Here is a 25,598-nt window from a genome sequence, read left to right as displayed (position 1 = left end):
CCATAAATTTCTTCCCTTTTACATTCCAGTAATGTAAGGGCAATTTATTTTGCACTAGAGGTAATACATAGTTATTATATATTCCCGGCAAGTCACAGAAAGGCGGTGAAAATATGGCAATTACTATAGGACTATTTGACAATTCAAGCAGAGGAGCCGTAGTGTAATGATGGGGGTAGGGAAACAGACAAGTGAGCCCTAATCTACCCGCCACTCAGTCCCTGCCTACTTGCAACGACCCGCCCTAGGCGACGGGGTACAACTGGGCGACGGTCCCTACGCTCAGTAAGTGCACGACAGACAAGGGTACACAGAAGCCAAGGGAAATGGGGCAGTTGCCCACGGCAACACCGTGAGCAACAAGAGTGGTGAACGAGCCGAGTCAAACCAGGAGTGTACGAGGTACCAAACGCAGAGCAGGAGAGTAGTGAACAAGCCGAGTCAAACCAGGAGTGTACGAGGTACCAAACGCAGAGCAGGAGAGTAGTGAGTAAGCCAGGGTCAGTATGAAGTAGGGTCAAATAGTTCAGAAGCTGCAGCAGGGCCAGGAAACCAAACGAGAAGAATCACAAGCAAGGAGGAACAGGAAAGGCAGGTATAAATAGACAGAGGGCGGGAGCTAGCTCCGTCTGGCCAGGCTGTGATAGGCTCTCCCACTCCTAAGCCTGCCATCCTGAGTGGTGGAAGATGGAGTCAGTCTCACAGACATAGAAGCAGGTGCAGACTGATTACCTATGTGCGTTGACACAGAAGCTGTGCCTGGCAGATCCTTTACACGTAGAAATTACTTTGCAACCACAGAGATTTTTTTGCCCTTTCATTTCATTTAAAAGATAAAACGAATGGGTCCGAGATACTTAGTGTGATAAAAACTATTAAAGGAAAAAACCCAAAGAAGGAGTCACAGTGGATATGACCTGTATAGAGGATGATTTTGGTAGAGCTGTTCCCATCATTGGTATAGGACTGATCACTGAACCATTTATATTGACCGCTTCCTATATGCCCACCACCAGGGACTCCAACCGAGCAGGAACCAGCATGTACCAGGAATGATATGATAATTATTTGTACCAGTACTAAATCATTTACCTTGTTACCCGATGGAAGGACTATTACAGGCCATGTCGGAGACCACTCACGTCTAAGACTCCACCTCAGTAGGAAGACAGAATGAGTTGACAATGTCTACATTGACCGATTTTATGTAGTTAGTAAACCTTTTAGGTGATATAATTTGAGGCTCATGCTTCATGACAACTTGTCTGTAATCACCAGAGTCATCAAGTAAACCATTCACTGCCATATAATATGTACAGCTTAATGTGGCCACTTGGTGAGGTTGTGAAAACTCAAATCAATAGTTGGACTTTCCTTTCACGTGGTATTGCTACCTGCCTACACATTTGCAGAGGAGAAGCCCGAACTTCAAAGCCCCCATGCAAAAAGTTTGTCTCCACCTAATTGCCAACTCTGGAACTTGATAGGATGTCATACTGGTTCATAGTAGGCTATGTATTCAATAAAAAAAAAAATATTAGATAATTTTTTGCCTAGCTTTTATTATGCAATTAAAGTGAGATGACAGTACATCTCCTCAAAAATGGTTCTTCCCTTCACAGAGGGTGTTTAAGCCCCCTTAGATATTGGGGCCCAGGTGTGACTCCATCCTCTGCACCCCGTGCAGTAGCTCCACTACTGCACTTAGGACTGTCACCCTTGCTTAAACCACCAGCATGAAAAAAACAAAAACTGGCAAAAGTCAAAATATAACTTTTTTTTTTCACCACCCCACCTTCCAATTCTGGAAGAGAAGAGCCCAGAAATGTCTTACACCAGAGACGGATGACATTGCCCTCAGACCACATTCTACATCCTTTGTCCGCTAACATTGAGATGCTTATGGATATGGGAAAGCTTGTTATTGCTTATCCCTCTGGATAGGTGATAAATGCTAGATCATGGTGGGTTAGCCCACTGGGACCCCCATCGATCGCCAGTGATTGCCTATTTCCGTCAGCTCACTAGACTATGAATAGAGCGGCACCACATATGCCTGGCCGCCGCTCTATTCAAACTCCTTATAACCACCGTCTTGCAGCTTACGAGAGTATTGATCCAAATTCTGGCAATCAAGGTGTTCCCTGCAGGCAGCTCCCCACCGATCTAGCATTCATCACTTATCCAGTAGATGGGTGAAAAATGTTTAAGGCTGGAATACCCCTTTAATGGCTGTCACCATGTAGCACGTCATTAACTTTAGCATACTGTTTTCATACTAAGTATGCTATAATCTGGAATTGTCCTTTTATTGGTCATTGTGGATAATACAAACCTCAGAAATGTATGGTAGGTCTTTCACGTGGGAAAAAAAAATCTATGAAAAATCTCTTTTGGTCCTTCAAAATTAACCTGGAACTTGGCAGCACATGTATATTTACCTGAACACAGTATATATTGGATAAAAAAAAATTAAACCCCCATTAGATCAATGGATGTACCTATAACATATGTTACCCTATTCCCAGGGTGATGGGAATATTACAGTAATTTGTATTTTCTTGCTTGTTTTGACTCATTACATTTTTTTTCTTTTGATAGTTTATAAAAGAGCGATAATAGTTTTAATCCTGAGGCTTTCATTATACGTATGCAGTGATTCCAGTTTAGAAATTGTTCGAGTTTTACTGTTTAATTAAATCAATTCTTATTAAAAAATAACTGACATATGGAAATCACTATAGTAACAAATTGCAATTTCATTTTAATAAAAAATCCAAATAAATCCATCTGCGCCAATTAAAATGATTTTTCATTAGAAAGGCTAAGGGAGAACTTTTCATTTCAGTCTTGCATATAAATAACATTGCTCATAAATCAAAACTGTTCCATGTATTAGAATGATATAATATTCATATAATATTCACCTGTGTATAATGCATAATGTATTACAGCTTTTTATGTGGAAACTTTTTTAAAGTCACAGTAACTTTACAATGTACCAGTCTTTTTTTTGAAGTGTGAAAATCTAAAGTAAATGTCCGCCCTTAATCTAAATTTTGTGTTGATTATTTTCTTGAGATATTTTTTATAATAACCAGGGCTCAATTTTTCCATTACCCCCCCCCCCACACACACTTTAAACGGTATCCTATTAAGCCCGGCACCTGGCAGAACTGGGGGCTTTCATTAGCCCTCTGGCTGCCATGACAACCTATTGGCATCCCGCGAACACAATGCAGGGGGCAATGGGATGACAGAGTCATACCTCTTTCTAACGTGTCACGGTTGCTATTGACTGTGTTATCTAAGTAGTTAAATGGCCAGGATCAGAGTTATCTCCGATCCGGGTCGTCAGAGCAGGATGTCAGCCTTAACATACAGCTCCTCACCTATCATGATATATGTGGGTTAAGGGCTTAAGAAAATAATTAGTACAGTTTCTTGGACCTAAAACCAATAAAGTGTTGAAAGGTGAACATTCACTGATAGTCTAAGGGTATGTTCACACGGCAGCGTCCGTTACGGCTGAAATTACGGTGCTGTTTTCAGGAGAAAACAGCACCGTAATTTCAGCCGTAATGGCATGTGCAGGCGTCTTTCGCTGCGTCCATTACGGACGTAATTGGAGCTGTTTTTCCATGGTGTCAATGTAAACCGGCTCCATTTACGTCTGAAGAAGTGAGGCTGGGTTCACACACACTATTTACGGACGTAATTCGGGCGTTTTAGCCCCGAATTATGTCCGAAAATGCGGCTCAAAAGCGTCGGCAAACATCTGCCCATTCATTTGAATGGGTCTTACGATGTTCTGTTCCGACGGTCATTTTTTTTACGCGCCGCTGTCAAAAGGCGGCGCGTAAAAAAGACGCCCGCGTCAAAGAAGTGCCTGTCACTTCTTCAGACGTAAATGAAGCCGTTTTACATTGACACCATGGAAAAACAGCTCCAATTACGTCCGTAATGGACGCAGCAAAAGACGCCTGCACATGCCATTACGGCTGAAATTACGGTGCTGTTTTCTCCTGAAGACCGCACCGTAATTTCAGCCGTAACGGACGCTGCCGTGTGAACATACCCTGATAGGCACTTCTTTGACGCGGGCGTCTTTTTTACGCGCCGTCTTTTGACAGCGGCGTGTAAAAAAAATGACCGTCGGAACAGAACATCATAAGACCCATTCAAATGAATGGGCAGATGTTTGCCGACGCTTTTGAGCCGCATTTTCGGACGTAATTCGGGGCTAAACCGCCCGAATTATGTCCGTAAATAGTGTGTGTAAACCCAGCCTAAGATGTACGACTGGCAATGCATCTGTCCTCCATGTGGCTATGATATTGGGCCATGGGAAAGATCTTGTTGACTGGTGCTTGACTATGATATTATAGCTGATATATCTCTAATTCATATAGAGGTTGCTCTTCCATTTGGCAGGGTCACCAACTGTCCCAGTTAAAACTGCCAGGAGTGGATTGAGCTGTTGGTTTAAAGGCTATGTAAACCTTTGCAGGGCATTTTATATATATTTTTTTTTAATAAACCGGTCAGTCAGTGTGTTTGGTGTAACTTTAGAAATAGTTTTTATTAAAAAATAATTTTAACTTCTTAGATACAGCTGCTCTTTATTCTGTATATAGGGCAACTGTATCTAGCGATAAATCCTGCTCCTGTCAGGTCTGCGTGTCTCTTTGTTTAGTCCGACAGTGGACACCAGCCAGAAGCTATCAGTGGCTTTCTACGCCACTAATTTACCACTCAGCTAGTAGATCCACCAGGTGGGATGAGGCCACTAACCTTAGCTCAGTGGGATCTCCGTTCACTTCTACCCAGTTATATAGTGATAGCAAGTCGCAAATAGGTTGGGCCAACAAATAAACAGTTCTACAGATGAAAATAGATTTTCTTTATACTGTTATACTGTTGCATGCACTAGTGGTTATGGTCCTTTCCCCCTTTTGTTTAGGGCGGGATCACATTCCTAGAGGTGCTTGGCAAAGCAATTAGTCGGGGTCTCAGGTAACTGTATCATCAGAGCAGGATTTACCTATAGGCACAATAGGCCTGTGCCTAAAGGCAACCCTGTGTGATGGGTGTCTGCTGAAGAGAAATTGTGTGTGTGTATATATATATATATATATATATATATATATATATATATATACACAGTACTGTGAAAATGTTTTAGGCTGCAAAGTAAGAATGCTTTTAAAAATAGAAGTGTTAATAGTTTTTACTTATCAATTAACAAAATGCAAAGTGAATGACCAGAAGAGAAATCTAAATCAAATCCATATTTGTCGTGACCACCCTTTGCCTTCAAAACAGCATCATTTCTTCTAGGTACAGTTGTACACAGTATTTGAAGGAACTCGGCAGGGAGGTTGTTCCAATTATCTTGGAGAACTAAGCACAGATCTTCTGTGGATGTCGCTTCCTCAAATCCTTCTGTCTCTTCATGTAATCCCAGACAGACTCTATGATATTGAGATCAGGGCTCTGTGGGGGCCATGTCATTACTTCCGGGGATTCCTTGTTGTTCTTTACGCTGAAGATAGTTCTTAATGACATTGGCTGTATGTGGGACCGTTGTCCTGCCGTAGAATAAATTATGAGCTGATCAAACGCCCCCCCCCCTGATGGTATTGCATGATGGATAAATATCTGCCTGTATTTCTCAGCACTGAGGACACAATTTTTCCTAACCAAATCCCCAATTCCATTTGCTGAAGTGCAGCCCCAAACTTGCAAGGAACGTCCACCATGCTTCACTGTTGCCTGCAGACACTCATTATTGTACCGCTCTCCAGCCCTTCGGCGAACAAACTGCCTTCTGTTGCAGCCAAATATTTCACATTTTGACTCATTAGTCCAGAGCACCTGCTGCCATTTTTCTGCACCACGGCTCCTTCACGGCTGATTCGGCAGCACTCAAGATAATCCAATTAAGTGTATTTGATTTATTCACCAAGCATAAAAACACTTGCAACGTTTCAACCCATTCATGGGTTGAAACGTTGCAAGTGTTTTTATGCTTGGTGAATAAATGAAATACACTTAATTGGATTATCTTGAGGGCTGCAGTTCCTTTCTTCGATTGCATATTGATTGTCTCCCTTGGACCTGGGATTCTTTACTGCCCATGTTTGGGGAGTTGTCCTCTCCCATTCATTTTTTTTTTATGGCTGGGCTGCTGTTTTCTTGAATATCACAGCTGATTCTGTTACAGTTAAGGGTATGTTCACACGAGGGCATCCGTAACGGCTGAAATTACAGGGATGTTTCAGCCTGAAAACATCCCCGTAATTTCAGCCGTAACGGCATGTGCAGGCGCTTGAACGCCGCGTCAATTACGGACGTAATTGGCGCTGCTATTCATTGGAGTCAATGAATAATGGCTCCAATTACGGCCAAAGAAGTGACAGGTCACTTCTTTGACGCGGGCGTCTATTTACGCGCCGTCATTTGACAGCGGCGCGTAAATTACGCCTCGTGTGAACAGACAAACGTCTGCCCATTGCTTTCAATGGGCAGATGTTTGTCAGCGCTATTGAGGCACTATTTTCGGACGTAATTCGGGGCAAAAACGCCCGATTTACGTCCGTAAATAGGCCGTGTGAACATACCCTTAATGACTGTGTTTCAACCTACATATGAAAATTATGCTCAATATCACCTATTTGGTATAATCGGTTAATCATACACCTGACTATAACCCTACAAAATCCATGACTTTGTGTAAGTGTATCTAGAAGAATTTATGCTGAAGGCAAAGGGCGGTGACACCAAATATTGATTTGATTTCGATTTCACTTCTGTTCATTCACTTTCTATTTTGTTAACTGATAAAAAAAAATATTAACACTTCCATTTTTGAAAGTATTCTTACTTTGCAGCATTTTTCCACAACTGCTTAAAACTTTTGCACAGGATTGTATGTGTATACACAATTTTTCAAGGCCCCATGGAGTAGGGCTGAAACGTCGCATGTGGTGATTAAAGTGATCCTACTTTTCACTAAATTTGGAGTGCTGCCCTGTATTTTGGAAGAGTTAGTTACGAATTTTGGGACATTGGTCAAGTGTTTGGACAAGGATTTTGCACCCTATGTTCATCTTAAACAGTGCTGCTTTTTTTATTTTCTATTATATATATATATATATATATATATATATATATATATACAGTCATATGTAAATTATGGGTATTTATATATTAATTAGGTGATCACAATGCTGGGGGAATGAGAAGAGGACACCCATGGAGGGTCAAGGGGCCGGCTACAGATATTGTGAGAGATGCACCGCAATGTTCTGATTTTATTTGTAAGAGCGGACAAACATTTTATCCGGTACATGACAGGACGTGGCCTATTTTATGGGCGGAGTATAAAGCACCAGACAATCTGTGCCTAAAGGGTCCTGAGATGTAAATCCGATACTGTCAGAAGTTGCCAGGGCTATGTGGTAGCTTCTTATATCCCTATATTCTTATATCTTTCTATGGCAATAAACATTCATACTCGACCACTAGTGTCTTGTGGCTTGGAGTGTCTGGGAAAGGCTAAAGGATATTGTATTTTGGAGACCCCTTGCCAATTTCCCCTTTTGCCCTCTTTATAATCTGACCTTGCTTTTGTTTCATTGTTATGTGATGTTCTTGTTTGTTTTACAATGTGGGTTATTTTTGTAAGGTTATGAATTCTCCTGATTGTAAAGCATCTTGAACGTTGTCTATTCTGGCCTATAGAATCAAAGCTTGGTATTAGTTACATCATTATTACTAAATAGACTAAACAAAATGCACATTGTATCAATTCTACTGCCTGATTTGAAATGAAGTCTTAGGGGGGAAGAAATGTTTTTGCAGAACGGGAAACACCTTATAAAATCCATTTTCTTCAGTCCTTTATCTGAAATAAATAATTGTACTTTGCCATTCGGAATGATGCTGAAAAGCCGGCCGCTCTCATGTGCTTAATCTGCACTTTCCAGATTAGGCCTGCCAATGTCATCTGGTCTCATCTGACAGACACGCTTTGCAGCATAACAATCACATCCACTTTGTACTATAAATCCATGAGTCTATTTATAAAAACGAGTTCATTTCTGCCAGTACGTCAGTGTCACTCTGACACTTCTGTGTATTTGTAAATGAGCCTCGGTGAGCCTTTTTCTATGAGGTAGTCGTGAGTGATCCTAGATGGATTGTGGTAATGTTGCATGTCATCACTTAAAAGGGTTGTCTCATGCTTGTCCATATGTCAAATCGGATCCATATGCCCTATGTAAATCATAGAGAGGGTACCCTTGCTCTATTGCTCTGGACCTCCTCTATGAGCCAGAACGAAGAACCGCCGCGAACAAGCGTCTCCGTTCTGGCAGACTCCAGCCTTCCCTGTATCACATGGATGTCAATTCATCTAAATGGCCGCCTTGTAATATTACATTTTCTCTGCGGCGTCCGTGGCTGCTGTGCCGGAAGCGGGACCCGGGGCGATCAGCTGATTGCCCCAAGGGCTAAATTCTAAAAGGGGTTGTCTCTGATGAGCAACCTCTTTAAAGAAAAACGAAACCTACACCTGATTATTAAAAGTAAATAGGAGATACACTTGTTCACTTTATTCTACAGTCATCTAGAAAACTTGCAGAGAACACATGTGTTAACTTGCTCCTGATCCCCTCAATTTTTAGTTGACAGATGATGTAGAGGGTGGAGCTGAGCTAGGGGGCAGGACTTATTGTTTCTGGTCTCCAATCACAGAGTAGAGTAGTTGGGGGAAGGCAAACAGACACAAGTTTATGAGAAGGAGAAAGGGGAATAACTGATTTCCTGGGACACAGAAAATAATTCTTTATATATTTTTCATCGTTTTGACTGCAGTATGAGACAAAAAATGATCAAAGAAAAAAAAAATATTATAGGAGGAATTTTATTTTTTTGTGCATTTTTGTGCATTTTTTTGTGCATATCTGAGTGGGCCCCAACCCAACGCATGTAACACGCAGGATCGAGCTGTTACCCATCACATCTAAGGCTTCGTCCACATCTGCGTCAGGGTTCTGATCATGGGTTCCGTCACACCTTTCCATCAGGGGAACCCATGAATGGAAACCGAGCGGTAACCAAACGGAAGCCATAGCTTTCCACTTGCATTAACGTTTATTTCAATGGTAACGCTTCTGTTGCTAATGGTTTCCGTTTGTCTCCGTTCCGTAAGGTTTCCGTTTTTCAGCGTAATCAATAGCATAGTGGAAATCAATGGTAATGCAAGTGGAAAGCTATGGTTTATGTTTGGTTTCCGTTCATGTGTTCCCCTGACGAAAAGGTCTGACGGAACCCATGTATGGAGCCTCGACGCAGATGTGAACGAAGCCTAAATTCATATCTTAGATGTGATCGATAACAGGTGGATCCTAGGTGTCAGAGACACACAGAACCCGCTGCCACTGAACCCGTCAGTCCCGCAGGCCTTGACGGATTCAGGTCTCAGCCTCTCTGTATACAGGATAAAATGCAGCTGTATCTCAAAAAGTAAAAATAATTTCTTAAAAACAAATTAGAAATTTGTACTAAATACACGGATACACAAATATATATGTATATATATATATATATATATATATATATATATATATATATATATACATATATATATATATATATATATATATATATATATATATATATTACCGTTCAAAAGTTTGGGGTCACCCAGACAATTTTGTGTTTTCCATGAAAACTCACACTTATATTTATCAAATGAGTTGCAAAATGACTAGAAAATATAGTCAAGACATTGACAAGGTTAGAAATAATGATTTTTATTTGAAATAATAATTTTCTCCTTCAAACTTTGCTTTCGTCAAAGAATGCTCCATTTGCAGCAATTACAGCATTGCAGACCTTTGGCATTCTAGCTGTTAATTTGCTGAGGTAATCGGGAGAAATTTCACCCCATGCTTCCAGAAGCCCCTCCCACAAGTTGGATTGGCTTGATGGGCACTTCTTGCGTACCATACGGTCAAGCTGCTCCCACAACAGCTCTATGGGGTTGAGATCTGGTGACTGCGCTGGCCACTCCATTACAGATAGAATACCAGCTGCCGGCTTCTTCCCTAAATAGTTCTTGCATAATTTGGAGGTGTGCTTTGGGTAATTGTCCTGTTGTAGGATGAAATTGGCTCCAATCAAGCGCTGTCCACAGGGTATGGCATGGCATTGCAAAATGGAGTGATAGCCTTCCTTATTCAAAATCCCTTTTACCTTGTACAAATCTCCCACTTTACCAGCACCAAAGGAACCCCAGACCATCACATTACCTCCACCATGCTTGACAGATGGCGTCAGGCACTCTTCCAGCATCTTTTCATTTGTTCTGCGTCTCACAAATGTTCTTCTGTGTGATCCAAACACCTCAAACTGCGATTTGTCTGTCCATAACACTTTTTTCCAATCTTCCTCTGTCCAATGTCTGTGTGCTTTTGCCCATATTAATCTTTTCCTTTTATTAGCCAGTCTCAGATATGGCTTTTTCTTTGCCACTCTGCCCTGAAGGCCAGCATCCCGGAGTCGCCTCTTCACTGTAGATGTTGACACTGGCGTTTTGCGGGTACTATTTAATGAAGCTGCCAGTTGAGGACCTGGTGAGGCGTCTATTTCTCAAACTAGAGACTCTAATGTACTTGTCTTGTTGCTCAGTTGTGCAGCGGGGCCTCCCACTTCTCTTTCTACTCTGGTTAGAGCCTGTTTGTGCTGTCCTCTGAAGGGAGTAGTACACACCGTTGTAGGAAATCTTCCGTTTCTTGGCAATTTCTCGCATGTAATAGCCTTCATTTCTAAGAACAAGAATAGACTGTCGACTTTCACATGAAAGCTCTCTTTTTCTAGCCATTTGGGGAGTTTAATCGAACCCACAAATGTAATGCTCCAGATTCTCAACTAGCTCAAAGGAAGGTCCATTTTATAGCTCCTCTAAACAGCAAAACTGTTTACAGCGGTGCTAACATAATTGCACAAGGGTTTTCAAGTGTTTCTAATCATCTATTAGCCTTCTAACACAGTTAGCAAACACAATGTACCATTAGAACACTGGAGTGATGGTTGCTGGAAATGGGCCTCTATACACCTATGTAGATATTGCATTAAAAACCAGACGTTTGCAGCTAGAATAGTCATTTAACACATTTACAATCTATAGAGTATATTTCTGATTAATTTAATGTTATCTTCATTGAAAAAAACTGTGCTTTTCTTTCAAAAATAAGGACATTTCTAAGTGACCCTAAACTTTTGAACGGTAGTGTGTATATATATATATATATATATATATATATATATATATATCTGACAGAGGAGTTTGCTAAGAAATTGTTGCCGACCTGAAAGTGAATGAAAAATATAACCGCCATCATCCATGTATATACCAACCATCATCCATGTTACTGTATAAACTGGCCATTCTCCCTGTATATAACCCCCATTATCCCTGTATACACCAATCATCCCTGTTACTGTATATACCAGCCATCATCCCTGTATATAACCCCTATCATCCCTGTATATACCAGCCTGGCTGATATATACAGGGATGATGGAGATTATATACAGGGATGATGGCTGGTATATACAGGGATGATAGCTGGTATATACAGGGATGATGGCTGGTATATACAGGGGTGATGGCTGGTATATACAGGGATGATGGAGGTTATATACAGGGATGATGGAGGTTATATACAGGGATGATGGCTGGTATATACAGGGATGATGGCTGGTATATACAAGGATGTTGGAGGTTATATACAGGGATGATGGGGGTTGTATACAGGGATGATGGGGGTTATACACATAGATGATGCCTGGTCGAGCCATCATCACTATATAACAACCCATCAGCCCCGTATATATAAACCCCATCTTCCTCGTATATAATCCCCATCATCCCTGTATATAACCCCTCTCATCCCTGTATATACCAGCCATCATTCCTGTATATACCAGCCATCATCACTGTATATAACTCCCATCATCCTTGTATATACCAGCCTAACTGGTATATACAGGAATGATGGTGGTTATATACAGGAATGATGGCTGGTATATACAGGGATGATGGTGGTTATATACAGGGATGATGGAGGTTATATACAGGGATGATGGGGGTTATAAACAGGGATGATGGTGGGTATATACAGGAATAACGGCTGGTATATACAGAGATCATGGGGGTTATATACGGGGATTATATACATGGATGATGCCTGGTACAGCCATAATTACTTCATATAACTCCCATCATCCCCTTATATACCAGCCATTATTCCTATATATACCAGCCATCATCTCTGTATATAACCCCCATCATCCCTGTATATACCAGCCTGGCTGGTATATACAGGGATGATGGGGGTTATATACAGGAATGATGGTTGTTATATACAGGGGTGATGGGGGTTTTATACAGGGATGATGGATAGTCCAGCCACCATCCCTGAATATACAAGCCATTATCCCTGTATATAAACCCTAACTATATAACTTTATCCATCAGGGAGGGGTTACATACCCTCTCCTCACACTCAAGCTTCTACTTCTCCTGACGGGCAGCGTCAGAGGCGTCTTCTAGCAGACGTGCCTAGCGTGCGTCACGTCTGCTAGATTGAATAATACTTCTACAAGGACTAAACATTTTTTTGGTGGCACCTTTGCTACAATGGTTGCTCATTTTCTAACCTAAATCCATATCTTGGCAGAATAGTTGAGATAAGGTTAAAAAAACAGTTCCATGTGAATACAGTTTTTGTGTGATTAAAATTATAGAATAAAAGAGAGATGCTACTCGAGGGTGCAGCATAAAGCCAGTACAAAGTGGTAAATTAAAGAGCAGCAAATTACAATATAATTACACTTTCTTCAACATAGACTTGGCACTAAATGTACAGTAATGGATGTAGAAATGGCCAAGGACCGTACAAATGAAACTATATTTAGCTGGTACAAAAAGCATTTATAGAAATAATAATTTTTACTGGGATGGACAATATGAATCAATGTTTTTACCTTACCATTCCAGCAAATGCATTGAATAGTTATTGTGTATTTCACAACAACAACTATTGTTTCCTCTAAGCTACATACACAAAATAATGGAATCCAAAAATTTGAAGTAGTTGTCCAAGCGCGGGACAGTTTTTCATACTAATGACCTATCCACAAGGTAGGTCATCAGTATATGATCAGTGGGAGTCCGGCTCCTAGACGCCGCACCGATTAGCTGTTCCAGCTGCCTCCGGGCACCGTATGTTATGCAGTGGCCGGTGTTGGAAGCAGATGGTTCTGTACACTTTATAGCGGCTGTTCTGCAATACTGCTCCTATTCACTTGAATAGGAGCAGAGCAGCTGCAGTTTGGGCGCTATACTGTAACCAGAGCCATCTACTTCCGGCACAGAACTCCGGTGCCCGGAGGTAGCCTGAACAGCTGATCGGTGCGGGGTCAGGGTGTCGGACCCCCACCGATCATATACTGATGACCTATCCTGTGAATGGGTCATCAATATGAAAAACCGCCTCCAACCTGGACAACCCCTTTTACCTTACAGGTTATGCATGTCGCTCTTAGGATGGGAGCCAAGTGGAGCAACTGCTAATACCAACCAATCAGATTCCGGTTATTATATTTCAGAGGCTCTTCTAGAAATAAAAGCTGCGTCCTTATTGTTTGCTATGAAAAACTGCTCCACTTTTGCTTTAGACCGGTTTTGATTAAAAAAAAATTGCCCATTATCTTGAGCAAGTACAGTAAGGTTCCTTCTTTAGGGTTGTTCATTACAAAGAACATATTAGGGGCAGCAAATAGTTTTTTTTACATCTACACATTGACTTTCCAAAAGTATATGCAGGACCGGACCTCGGAGTGCGATCTGTGTGGTCGCACAAGGCGCATTATCTGTCACTACAGAAGGGGATGCCACTGGACCTTATAACCTGGGCACTCAGAGCTTGCTAACCCATTCTCACACTTTTTTTCCACAGGATGGATCTACAGTACATTCCCTAATTTATTAATTGGGAAGTATTATTTAGGCAACAGTCTGGCCATGTTATTTGAGTGCGCTATGGTGATGTTATTTGGGCAGTGTATTATTGTAATAGGTGGTACTGCACAGGGCAGCAACCAAACTAAGGGTGGTATATGGATACCCTAACTAGTTAGTGGGTTCATTGTCACCTTTATAACAAATCAGTCCTGTCCTGCTGGAGCAGCAAGGTCAACTGTGTAACCTTTGTGGAGTAGAGATGTCTAGGAGTAACAACAGGTCTACTACAAAGGCGTAGACCATACAGAATCTCAAATCTCAGAGGGAACACAAATTTTTTTTATCCTCATATACAACACCCATATTGTTGATACATTTGTTGGACCATCCTGAATGGTTTGGTACTGTTTTTCATGATTTGTGAATGACCCCTTAGCTTAAGTAAAGAAAATTCTTAATACGGTAATCATTCAAGGAATTTTCCAGGAGTTTTATATATTTTAAAAAAAGTTACACATACCATAATATAAGAACTGAGAAGTTTAAAGGGAAAAAAAAGGAAAAAAAAGAAGAAACATATCGTTTGTACTGATAAATTCATTGTCCCCTCTGTGTATCATGCTGAGCAGCTCAATGTGGGTGGGACTGTTGTGTGATTGACAGCTCTGCTTTTAAACTATGGGCTCTGTTATGTCTCAGAAGATTGACAGGCCTATTTTGGGGATTTTTTCGTCTTATACATCACAAGCTGTGGTTGAGATCCCAAAATAGGGTTTCAGAATACTGTCAGAGGTTATGCCAAGAATCCAAGTAATATCTTTACTTCAAAGTTCCACAAAACCAGTATAAATTTTGTCATTTTATAAATCAAGCCTAGAGGTGAACACATGATTAGTGCCAATATACAGCTACCCTGTCTGGATAGCACTTGTTATTATCTGATATTAGAGAATTCTGCCGCCAGCCTGACCTCATTTAGCGGAGTGATCACTATTTTTTTGCCAGTGGCAGTGAGCAGACTGGGAAATGAGAGTATGAACACGAGTATAAGTACAGAGGTTAAGTGATATTTTATTGCCTGTAAAATTATATAGCTTCTAATAACAGCAGAGAATTCCAGTCTTGTGCAAAGCCCTAGCTGAAATACAAATTCCTCCAATGTAGTGCAAATAATATAAATAACATGATATGGATGCCGATGGGTAATGGATATGAATAATAGGTTGAGTGAGTTTTGACGTAAATACTGTGCGTGAGCTATCCATTAGACGTATTCCGAATATCAATACACCTTATAGTGATTTAAAGGGTAACTCTACCCAGAACATATAATTTATTTATTGGTTTGTCCGCTTGTTTTATGGTTAAGTTTTGCAGTCCAAACAAATACTTGTTCTCTTCAAAGTATTTCTCAAGAGCTGAAGTTTGTACTCTAGAGTTTCTCTCTATACTGTAACTAAGGACAGGAAATTGCAGCCATTCTGGAGACTATGTGGAATTGTTTGTTGTCACCCAGTCACCAGCAAAAGGGAGTGCAGAGAGAGCAGTCGCATGCGGTTCCTGTTGCCGAGAGGCTCCTTTGATACATAAAACGACACCAGTATTATAAATGGCGGACAGTACCGTAGGTGGGGACTCTTTTACAGATTTTGCACTGGGACCCAGGAGCTTCTAGTTGCCCAATTGACTTAAGGTGTCACTATCGTTCTGTTCCCTGCCCAATCTATCATCTTGCGAGGAGAGACATAGGAGGCATACTAAACTGTCGGGGCAATCGTACAATGCTCGAATAGTCTTCTGCACGGCTACTGTTAATTAGAATAGGACCATGAGACTTGAGAATGATGACACATTGAGGTATGGTTTACTGAAAGAGCGGAGTCTAAGGCACCAGACAATCTTGGCCTACAGACTCCTGAGATGTAGATCCAGTACGGGTATTTTTTTCTAAAAATGTAAGTAAAGAATTGGCTTCTTCATCCAATAGTATCAGTGTTTGGGAAATCCAGATGGCATATGCACAGTTCAAAGCACTGGAAAATAACAGACAAGTTATCCTGGATTAGCGCCCGCTGTTCTTAGCTGACAAGAGAAAAGAATGATGATAAAAATCTAAATTTAATCAAACAACAGAAATGTCACATTTATCAGATAAGGGAAAATATGTTTTGGGTTTATATTGAAGGAAAAAAATCTGTTGGGTTTTTCTGCTTCATATATAATGAAGCAGAAAACATTTCAAAATTGTCATTTGTTTTCTTTCTTTTTTCTCCTTACTTTACAACACATTTTTTACATTACATTTTAGGGGGGAAAAAAATCTGTTTTCTTGCTACTTAGGCCCAGAATAGAGTTGTTGTTATTATATATTTTTTTGTATTTTTAACCCCTTCCCAACATCTGCGTATGTGTGTGTATATATACAGTGAAGGAAATAAGTATTTGATCCCTTGCTGATTTTGTAAGTTTGCCCACTGTCAAAGTCATGAACAGTCTAGAATTTTTAGGCTAGGTTAATTTTACCAGTGAGAGATAGATTATCTAAAAAAAAAAAAACAGAAAATCACATAGTCAAAATTATATATATTTATTTGCATTGTGCACTGAGAAATAAGTATTTGATCCCTTTGGCAAACAAGACTTAATACTTGGTGGCAAAACCCTTGTTGGCAAGCACAGCAGTCAGACGGTTTTTGTAGTTGATGATGAGGTTTGCACACATGTTAGATGGAATTTTGGCCCACTCCTCTTTGCAGATCATCTGTAAATCATTAAGATTTCGAGGCTGTCGCTTGGCAACTCGGATCTTCAGCTCCCTCCATAAGTTTTCGATGGGATTAAGGTCTGGAGACTGGCTAGGCCACTCCATGACCTTAATATGCTTCTTTTTGAGCCACTCCTTTGTTGCCTTGGCTGTATGTTTCGGGTCATTGTCGTGCTGGAAGACCCAGCCACGAGCCATTTTTAATGTCCTGGTGGAGGGAAGGAGGTTGTCACTCAGGATTTGACGGTACATGGCTCCATCCATTCTCCCATTGATGCGGTGAAGTAGTCCTGTGCCCTTAGCAGAGAAACACCCCCAAAACATAATGTTTCCACCTCCATGCTTGACAGTAGGGAGGTTGTTCTTTGGGTCATAGGCAGCATTTCTCTTCCTCCAAACACTGCGCGTTGAGTTAATGCCAAAGAGCTCAATTTTAGTGTCATCTGACCACAGCACCTTCTCCCAATCACCCTCAGAATCATCCAGATGTTCATTTGCAAACTTCAGACGGGCCTGTACATGTGCCTTCTTGAGCAGGGGGACCTTGCGGGCACTGCAGGATTTTAATCCATTACGGCGTAATGTGTTACCAATGGTTTTCTTGGTGACTGTGGTCCCAGCTGCCTTGAGATCATTAACAAGTTCCCCCCGTGTAGTTTTCGGCTGAGCTCTCACCTTCCTCAGGTTCAAGGATACCCCACGAGGTGAGATTTTGGATGGAGCCCCAGATCGATGTCGATTGACAGTCATTTTGTATGTCTTCCATTTTCTTACTATTGCACCAACAGTTGTCTCCTTCTCGCCCAGCGTCTTACTTATGGTTTTGTAGCCCATTCCAGCCTTGTGCAGGTCTATGATCTTGTCCCTGACATCCTTAGAAAGCTCTTTGGTCTTGCCCATGTTGTAGAGGTTAGAGTCAGACTGATTAATTGAGTCTGTGGACAGGAGTCTTTTATACAGGTGACCATGTAAGACAGCTGTCTTTAATGCAGGCACCAAGTTGATTTGGAGTGTGTAACTGGTCTGGAGGAGGCTGAACTCTTAATGGTTGGTAGGGGATCAAATACTTATTTCTCTGTGCACAATGCAAATAAATATATTGAATTTTGACTATGTGATTTTCTGTTTTTTTTTTTAAATATAATCTATCTCTCACTGGTAAAATTAACCTAGCCTAAAAATTCTAGACTGTTCATGACTTTGACAGTGGGCAAACTTACAAAATCAGCAAGGGATCAAATACTTATTTCCTTCACTGTATATATATATATATATATATATATATATATATATATATCCATATCTATATATATATCTATATATATAGATATGTATCTATATATCTATAGGGGACTGACGTTCTCTCCATGCAGAGGACCACAAATGGGTATGTCACACATCTTCTCTTCCTAGGTATTTGTTCATTCCAACTGCCTTTATTATCAGTACAGACACGCTGTGTTCTCTATACCTGACCTCAGCCTTTAGCCTCAGCTCTGTTGTTATATCTGTGCACTGGGCACATATGTCTGATATTCCAGCCTCTTTTTCAGCTGTATACACACATTTGTCCACTTGGCATAAATAGATGCTTAAATACATAGGGGCTTTAACCACCAGTTATAAGGCTAATATTACCTAGGGACAGACATATACCGATACCCGTGACATTGTCATTTACTATTTTTTGTGTATGTTCTCTGTATGTTGTCAGACGTCTTCTGTGTTTTATGCTCAGTATGACTCATTTTTTAATGTTGTAATATTCAATAAAATTTATACATTTTTCAAGTTATCTGTGTTAATTGTGCCCTATATTCTATAGGTTTATATTAGTTGTTTAGGGCAACACACCAAGGGTTACTTGGCGCACTGAGGTCTAGCCTTTACGTACAGGCACTAGTATAGTGTATATTTATATGTATACTAATTAGACTCCTCTCCTGCATGTACCAATAGGTTTATGCTATATATAGCGGAGGTTGGGGGGGGGGGGGGAAGTATGGAGCTCACGGACTGAGACCTCTCTATAAGCTGATGTACCATCGCCCCCCGTTTCGACATGTTCGCGGGATGCCGACTGCTGTTATTGCAGCCTGGGGGCCCCCAAGTCTGCCATCCTTGTGCTCCTATTAAGCCCTGCCTGTAATAGGCAGTGCATGTAAAAATTCCAATATATTGCAATACATTAGCATTGCAGTGTATCAGGCAAGCGATCGCTGGTTCAAGTCTCCCTAGGGGGCCTAATAAAAAAGTTAAATAAACTTTTTATGTGTATATATATATATATATATATATATATATATTAAAAAAAAAAAGAAAATATTAAAAGTTAAAAAACAAATTAAAATTTTACAAAAGCAATGTAAAAAAAATAAATTTGTGTTACTGGTATCTCCGCGTCCGTTAAAGTCTGAACTATTACAATATGACCATATTTAATCCGCACAATGAACGCCGTCGAAAAAAAAAATGAAAACGCCCGAATCGCTTCTTTTTGGTAACCTCATCTCCCACAAAAAGTGGAATAAAAAGTGATCAAAAAGTCTTATGTACCCTAAAATAATACTAATAAAAACTACCGCTCGCCCGCAAGAAAAAGCCCTCAAACCGCTCAATCGAAGTAGAAATAAAAAAATTATGGCTCTCAGAATATGACGATACAAAAACAAAATTTCATTTTGAACAATTAGTTTTTTCCTTGTAAATGAAGTAAAACATAAAAAAAAATATGTAAATTTGGTATCACCATAATCATATTGACCCGCAGAATAAAATTAACATGTCGTTTTTACTGCACGGTGAACGCCGTAAAAACAAAACCTAAAAAACAATGTAGGAATCACTGTTTTTTTCCTATTTCACCCCACTAAGACATATTTTCCAGTTTCCCAGTATATTATATGGTACAATAAATGGTGCCATGAAAAACTACAACTCGTTCCGTAAAAAAACAAGCTTTCATATGACTGTATCAATAGAAAAATAAAAAAGCTATTGCTTTTGGAAAGTGAGGAGGAAAAATCTAAAATGAAAAACCAAAAAATGGCTGCAGTGGAAAGAAGTTACAACATTTAATTCTCAATCAGTGGAACCTGAGAATTCCCGCATTAACACATTTTCTGGACTATCGGATGGTCATAAAAAAGTATAAAAATAAAATGTTAACGAAATATCTGTTTTATTCACATGACTGTATTACACCTTCATACAACCTCCGCGTTGTACAGAGCAGTAATGCAGCACCCGTAGAAGTTTGTGGGGAAAAAAGTTGTGGTTCACTTGCGATGATAGAAAGAATTGCGACCCTGACTAAATTCTTTCTTTTGACGTGCAACTTTTTTTCCAGCAGGGAAACACTGACATTTTATAGCAACTTTCACATGACCAAAATTCCCTGTGAAGACCTAAGATTAATCAGAGTCTCCTAAGTGGTTCTCTCTGCTCAGTCTTCTGGCCTTGTGAAATTCCACATTATATTGCAGTTTTATGTATAGATTTATATATTTTTAGTACCTTTTTGCATTTTGGTTTTCATAAATATTTAGTTTTTAGTGGCTTTTTTTTTCCTTTTTATAAAAATTATTGTATTTTTCCATTAGAGAATTATTCAAATCATCTCACATATCAGATTTTTACAGCCGGTGGTTCCCATTTTCTGATGAATCAATATATAATATAAGAAATGTGACCTTCTGTACTGAAAAGAATGAATGCCATAGTAATAAATATAGTATTAGAAAAACGGTGGGAAAACTAAGCCTTGTAGTGAACAAGGAGACTCAAGTTTCCATGTCGATAAAATATATGTTTTCTGGGAAGCATGAATATTAAAAAATAATGTTTTCTTTTGGTTCAGCACATGGCATGATATTATTTTTGTATGAGGTTTTGCACTATAGGATAACATATTCTCCATTTTCTCAAACACCACATTTTTTTCATCTTGTCTACAGCGCTAATTATTCTATGATGGGTGGCGGTTTCAGACCCCACCACAATTTCATGCGGTTTGGCCAGGAGAGGAAGCCAATGTAGCATAGATGTAATATCAAATATATAAAATAACACTAGGCTGTGTAACACAATATAGCAAAAGTTAAAGTTATACCTGCAGTGAAATTAATGTGCTCATAAACCATACATAAAGTTACTGTAGCTATAAAATAGAAAAATGGAAGGGTACTACCAGAACCAGCATGCCCTTATCCCATGTGGGTGACTTCCATTGGGGAAAACCATGAGTAAAAATCCTGAACACGGAATACAATGTTTGTGCAGAACTGGAAGAAAGGTCTCCTTTTTTCCCCCCAAAAAAACAGTGCCACTCTTATACAAGGCCGTGTCTAGTATTACAGCTCAGTCCAGTTTAATTAAATAGGGCTGAGCTGCAGTACAAGACAGTCAAGAGTGGCACTGTTTTTGGGGAAAAAAAGATTCTGGTTTTCTTTCCTTATATAACCCAAGTAAATCGCAACCATGATAGGACTGGACTGGATCCTTCGGTGGGCCCAGCCTCTGACACAAGGGGGGGGGGGGGGTTTAAAAAGTAATTTAGCTTTTTCTGGTCACACATTTATGGACAGGTGTGTACTCGCTTTATCAATCAGGGGCAGATATACACTACCGCCATACAAAGACCAATATAACCAATATTATAATATACAGTGACCATATAGTGGTCAGATACCAGTTCTACACAGGCACTCTGTAGAGTATTATCACACTGCATACTGTACAGGATACTACAGTACTGATCAGACGCAGGTAGAATAAATAACTATTATATCCAGATACTCACAGATGATTGGAGTTGTTAATTTTTCTTTTCCATCCAGCCTAGATTACTTGGACGACTTCTTCTGACAACTGCAGAATAAGGGTATGTTTACACTGCTTATTTTCGGCCTTTTTTTGGGCCGTAAATGCCCAAAAAACGGCAGAAAAATCGGAAGCAGAACACCTCCAAACATCTGCCCATTGATTTCAATGGGAAAACGGCATTCTGTTCCGACGGAGCGGTTTTCGCTGCGTTTTTTTACGCGTCATTTTCCATAGACACTATTGAAAAAAGCTCCAAAAACGGGCGTGAAAAACGCAGTGAAAATCGCGAGTGGCACAAAAAACATCTGAAAATCAGGAGCTGTTTTCCCTTGAAAACAGCTCTGTATTTTCAGACGTTTTTAGTCTAGCGTGTGAGCATAGCCTTATATGCAGAGACATCTTTTGCCCCTTGTTTCTAAAGTCCATAAATTTAGACCTCAGACCAGACCCCCAAATTAATTCAGACCCAGAACCAAACCTCTAAATAAATTCAGACCCCAGACCAGACGCCTACATTACTACAGAACCCAGACACAAAAATCCAGCACGACCTCTGTTAAACAATTTCCACTTTTATTTCTCCATTATTTGATTACGATCATTTCAGCAATACAAATGACGCTTAGGCGTTTCGAGCCGCACTGGCTCTTAGTCATAGCCCAGACCAGACCTCTGCATTACTTCAGACACCAGACCTCTGCTTACTTCAGACACCAGACCTCTGCATTACTTCAGACACCAGACCACTGGATTACTTCAGACACCAGACCACTGCATTACTTCAGACACCAGACCACTGCATTACTTCAGACACCAGACCACTGCATTACTTCAGACACCAGACCACTGGATTACTTCAGACACCAGACCACTGCATTACTTCAGACACCAGACCTCTGCATTACTTCAGACAACAGACCACTGCATTACTTCAGACACCAGACCTCTGCATTACTTCAGACAACAGACCTCTGCTTACTTCAAACACCAGACCACTGCATTACTTCAGACACCAGACCTCTGCATTACTTCAGACACCAGACCTCTGCATTACTTCAGACACCAGACCACTGGATTACTTCAGACACCAGACCTCTCCATTACTTCAGACAACAGACCTCTGTGTTACTTCAGACAACAGACCTCTGCGTTCTTCAGACATCAGACCATTGCATTACTTCAGACACCAGACCACTGCATTACTTCAGACAACAGACCACTGCATTACTTCAGACAACAGACCACTGCATTACTTCAGACACCAGACCACTGCATTACTTCAGACACCAGATCACTTCATTACTTCAGACAACAGACCACTGCATTACTTCAGACTCTAGACCAGAACCCCTAGTTACTTCAGACCCCAGACCAAACCCCTAAGTAATTTTCAGACCCCTGACCTGACCCATAAATTACTTCAGACCCCCAACCAGACCCATAAATTACTTCAGACCCCCAACCAGACCCATACATTTCTTCAGACCCCAGACCAGACCCCTAAATATTAATCAGACCTTCGACCAGGTACGGATATAGCCATCTTTATCTTGATTCTGACAACTTGCTGCAGTGTGATATCACACAACAAAAGCCATTGAAAAAGTTAACGTTTCTTGACGCTGTGTATTCAATTTAAAAGTCAAGATAAAGACGGCTACATCTGTATGTGCATGGACTCTGTAAGGGGGCACAGTACTTTATAGTAGTGAGTTATAGGCACTGCATCTACCGCTGTGATGCCGCCATACAGCACTGTATTGTGGAGATATTTTCCCATAGAAGCAATGATACCTCCGTAATATGGCCTCCGGTGGAGCATGCGTGTATGGAATTAGAGGCATACGAAAGCACAATAGACTTCAAAATGTGTCGTATTATAGCTCCATACAATTCAGAGCCATAATACACCAGTGTACGAATCCTTCGGCTGGCCATACATTTTAAATTGTTAGGTCGACAGCTATTCCATCCGCCCGAGCGTGCATGTGTTCTCAGGGAGAAAGCCGCTGCCAGACTCGTCCCAACATATCCCCTAACATCTGCCATCAAGGGAGAGTCGGGACCCCGCCATACACTTTAGCCGAACGATCCTGCTTAAAGCGGCTGGTTTGGCTGACATACATCTAATGTATATTGTCAGCTTTAGGTCTTATATATATCCTTTATAGGCACATACAGATTATGTGTGAGTATAGTGTAATCCTGAATTTGTTCAAAGATCTTAATGGGACTTTCAGTTGACAATATCTCATTATTTTCTATAACCAGGTCTTCAGATTATGGAACTACATATACAAAGCTTAACCTGCAGCCTGGGGTCACCACAGTGATTGACAAGTTCTACATCTGCCCCACGAACAAGAAGAAGGTGAGTGGAAGCCCTATAATCTACAATGTTCTTATTATTCACTTTATAGCTGATGTTGATGTTACAATATGTTGACAATTTTCTACACCCAGATTTTGTTTTGGGGTCCGGTGGCATAAAACATTTTCTTGAGATCAAATTGTGATTTTCATAAAGGACAATTTTCTGTAAGATGTCTGTGTAATATGTGATACTATGAGATATTACTTTACTTTGGACCATGTCCTAGTTGGTTGCCAAAACTTCCACTGTTATTGTTACTGCTCCTGTCCTTGTGTATATTTTCAGATCCATATCTGTAGGATAAGTATTACACCTGTGCATTGTGTAATTTGGTGCCACCCCGGCCCCCGTGCGCACTATATAAACTCGTGATGTCATTGACCTTGGGGTTACTTAAGTTTCTATGAAGTTGTGACCCTTACACTATGAGTGTCTGACATTATGACATCATCACCTCTGACCCTATTAAGTTTTTATATGATGGTCTGGGGACATCAAAGACGTGGACTGTTGGATAAATAGCATGACTTTGTGTGACCAGTCTTCCAGATTTTAAGTAAATGTTCTCTGATTTTGTGGCATCACTTACTAAAAGCTCTACTGACATGTCTTTTTTAGTAAATACTTGCGTTCACCATGAAATAACAAATCTGGAGGACAACTTTGTCAGCTCTGATTGGACGGTGTCAAAGTGACAAGGGAATGGTAACACCCGGTTTTCAATTTATTTATGAATTTCCAGGAGGAATAACAGAGTAATGGCAGAGTTCTCAGAAAAGATGTTCCAGAATTGGTATTTAATGGAAAATGCAAGTATTTACTAAAACAGTCATGTCAGCAGAGCCAAGAGGTCCTCTTTGAGCTAACCATACATAATCTTGATCCTATCCACCCATTGTACAATATGTTGATATTACTGATTTTGGACCTATGCATAGATTGTATTGTGTTATACAGTAACATCACTGACTTATAGAATAATTTTATAATATTGTGACATCACTGACCACCCTTGGTAACCATTGTATGATGCTATGACATCACTGTTTTCCTGGATGTGTCATTAATGTTAATGCAAAGTCGTAGCTATGTTCTCCAGCACCCGTGGCAAAGATTCAGTTTGGCGCCCCCCCCCCCCAACCTCTTTCCCGACATCTCCTTCCCCCTCGCCGTGTTTGTTTTCTCTACCAATCGACGTGTCATTGCTTTTTATGTAACACATTTGTACATCTTACAAGCAATATGGTTCTATACACAACACCAGAACCAAGCTCAGTACATAAATACAACACCAGCACAAATACAGCTCAATTTAGTGCAACCCCTGATGTGTAGGTGTGTACGGCGTAAAACTACAGCTCCCAACATGGCCTGAACAATGGTAAGGATATGCTGGGAGATGCTGTTTCACAAAAATAAATCCTATCATAATCATACCACCCATCATCTCGCTGCAGATCATACAGTGACTACAGTGCTGATTAGAGGCAGAGTGAACATTTACATTAAGTGACTCACCGGTGACGTCTCAGATTCGAGTTCTTTTTCTCCATCCGGTCCAGACCTCTATGATGACTTCTCCCGGTCACAGCCCATTT

The 25,598-nt window shown here is 40.4% G+C and overlaps 1 protein-coding gene across 2 annotated transcripts in view; it reads left to right on the top strand.

The window, feature by feature from the left end:
• SORCS2 (sortilin related VPS10 domain containing receptor 2) overlaps positions 1-25,598 on the top strand; it is an 862,853-nt gene that overhangs the window by 464,674 nt on the left and 372,581 nt on the right. For both annotated transcript variants that reach the window (XM_075857659.1, XM_075857651.1), the window contains exon 3: positions 23,898-23,997. In XM_075857659.1, coding sequence (XP_075713774.1) covers positions 23,898-23,997 — 100 coding nt within the window. The remainder of the gene's footprint in view (positions 1-23,897; positions 23,998-25,598) is intronic.

This window comes from Rhinoderma darwinii, chromosome 1, assembly GCF_050947455.1.
Source record: "Rhinoderma darwinii isolate aRhiDar2 chromosome 1, aRhiDar2.hap1, whole genome shotgun sequence".
Classification (NCBI taxonomy): Eukaryota; Metazoa; Chordata; class Amphibia; order Anura; family Rhinodermatidae; genus Rhinoderma; species Rhinoderma darwinii.
This window is presented reverse-complemented; position numbering and strand designations above follow the sequence as displayed.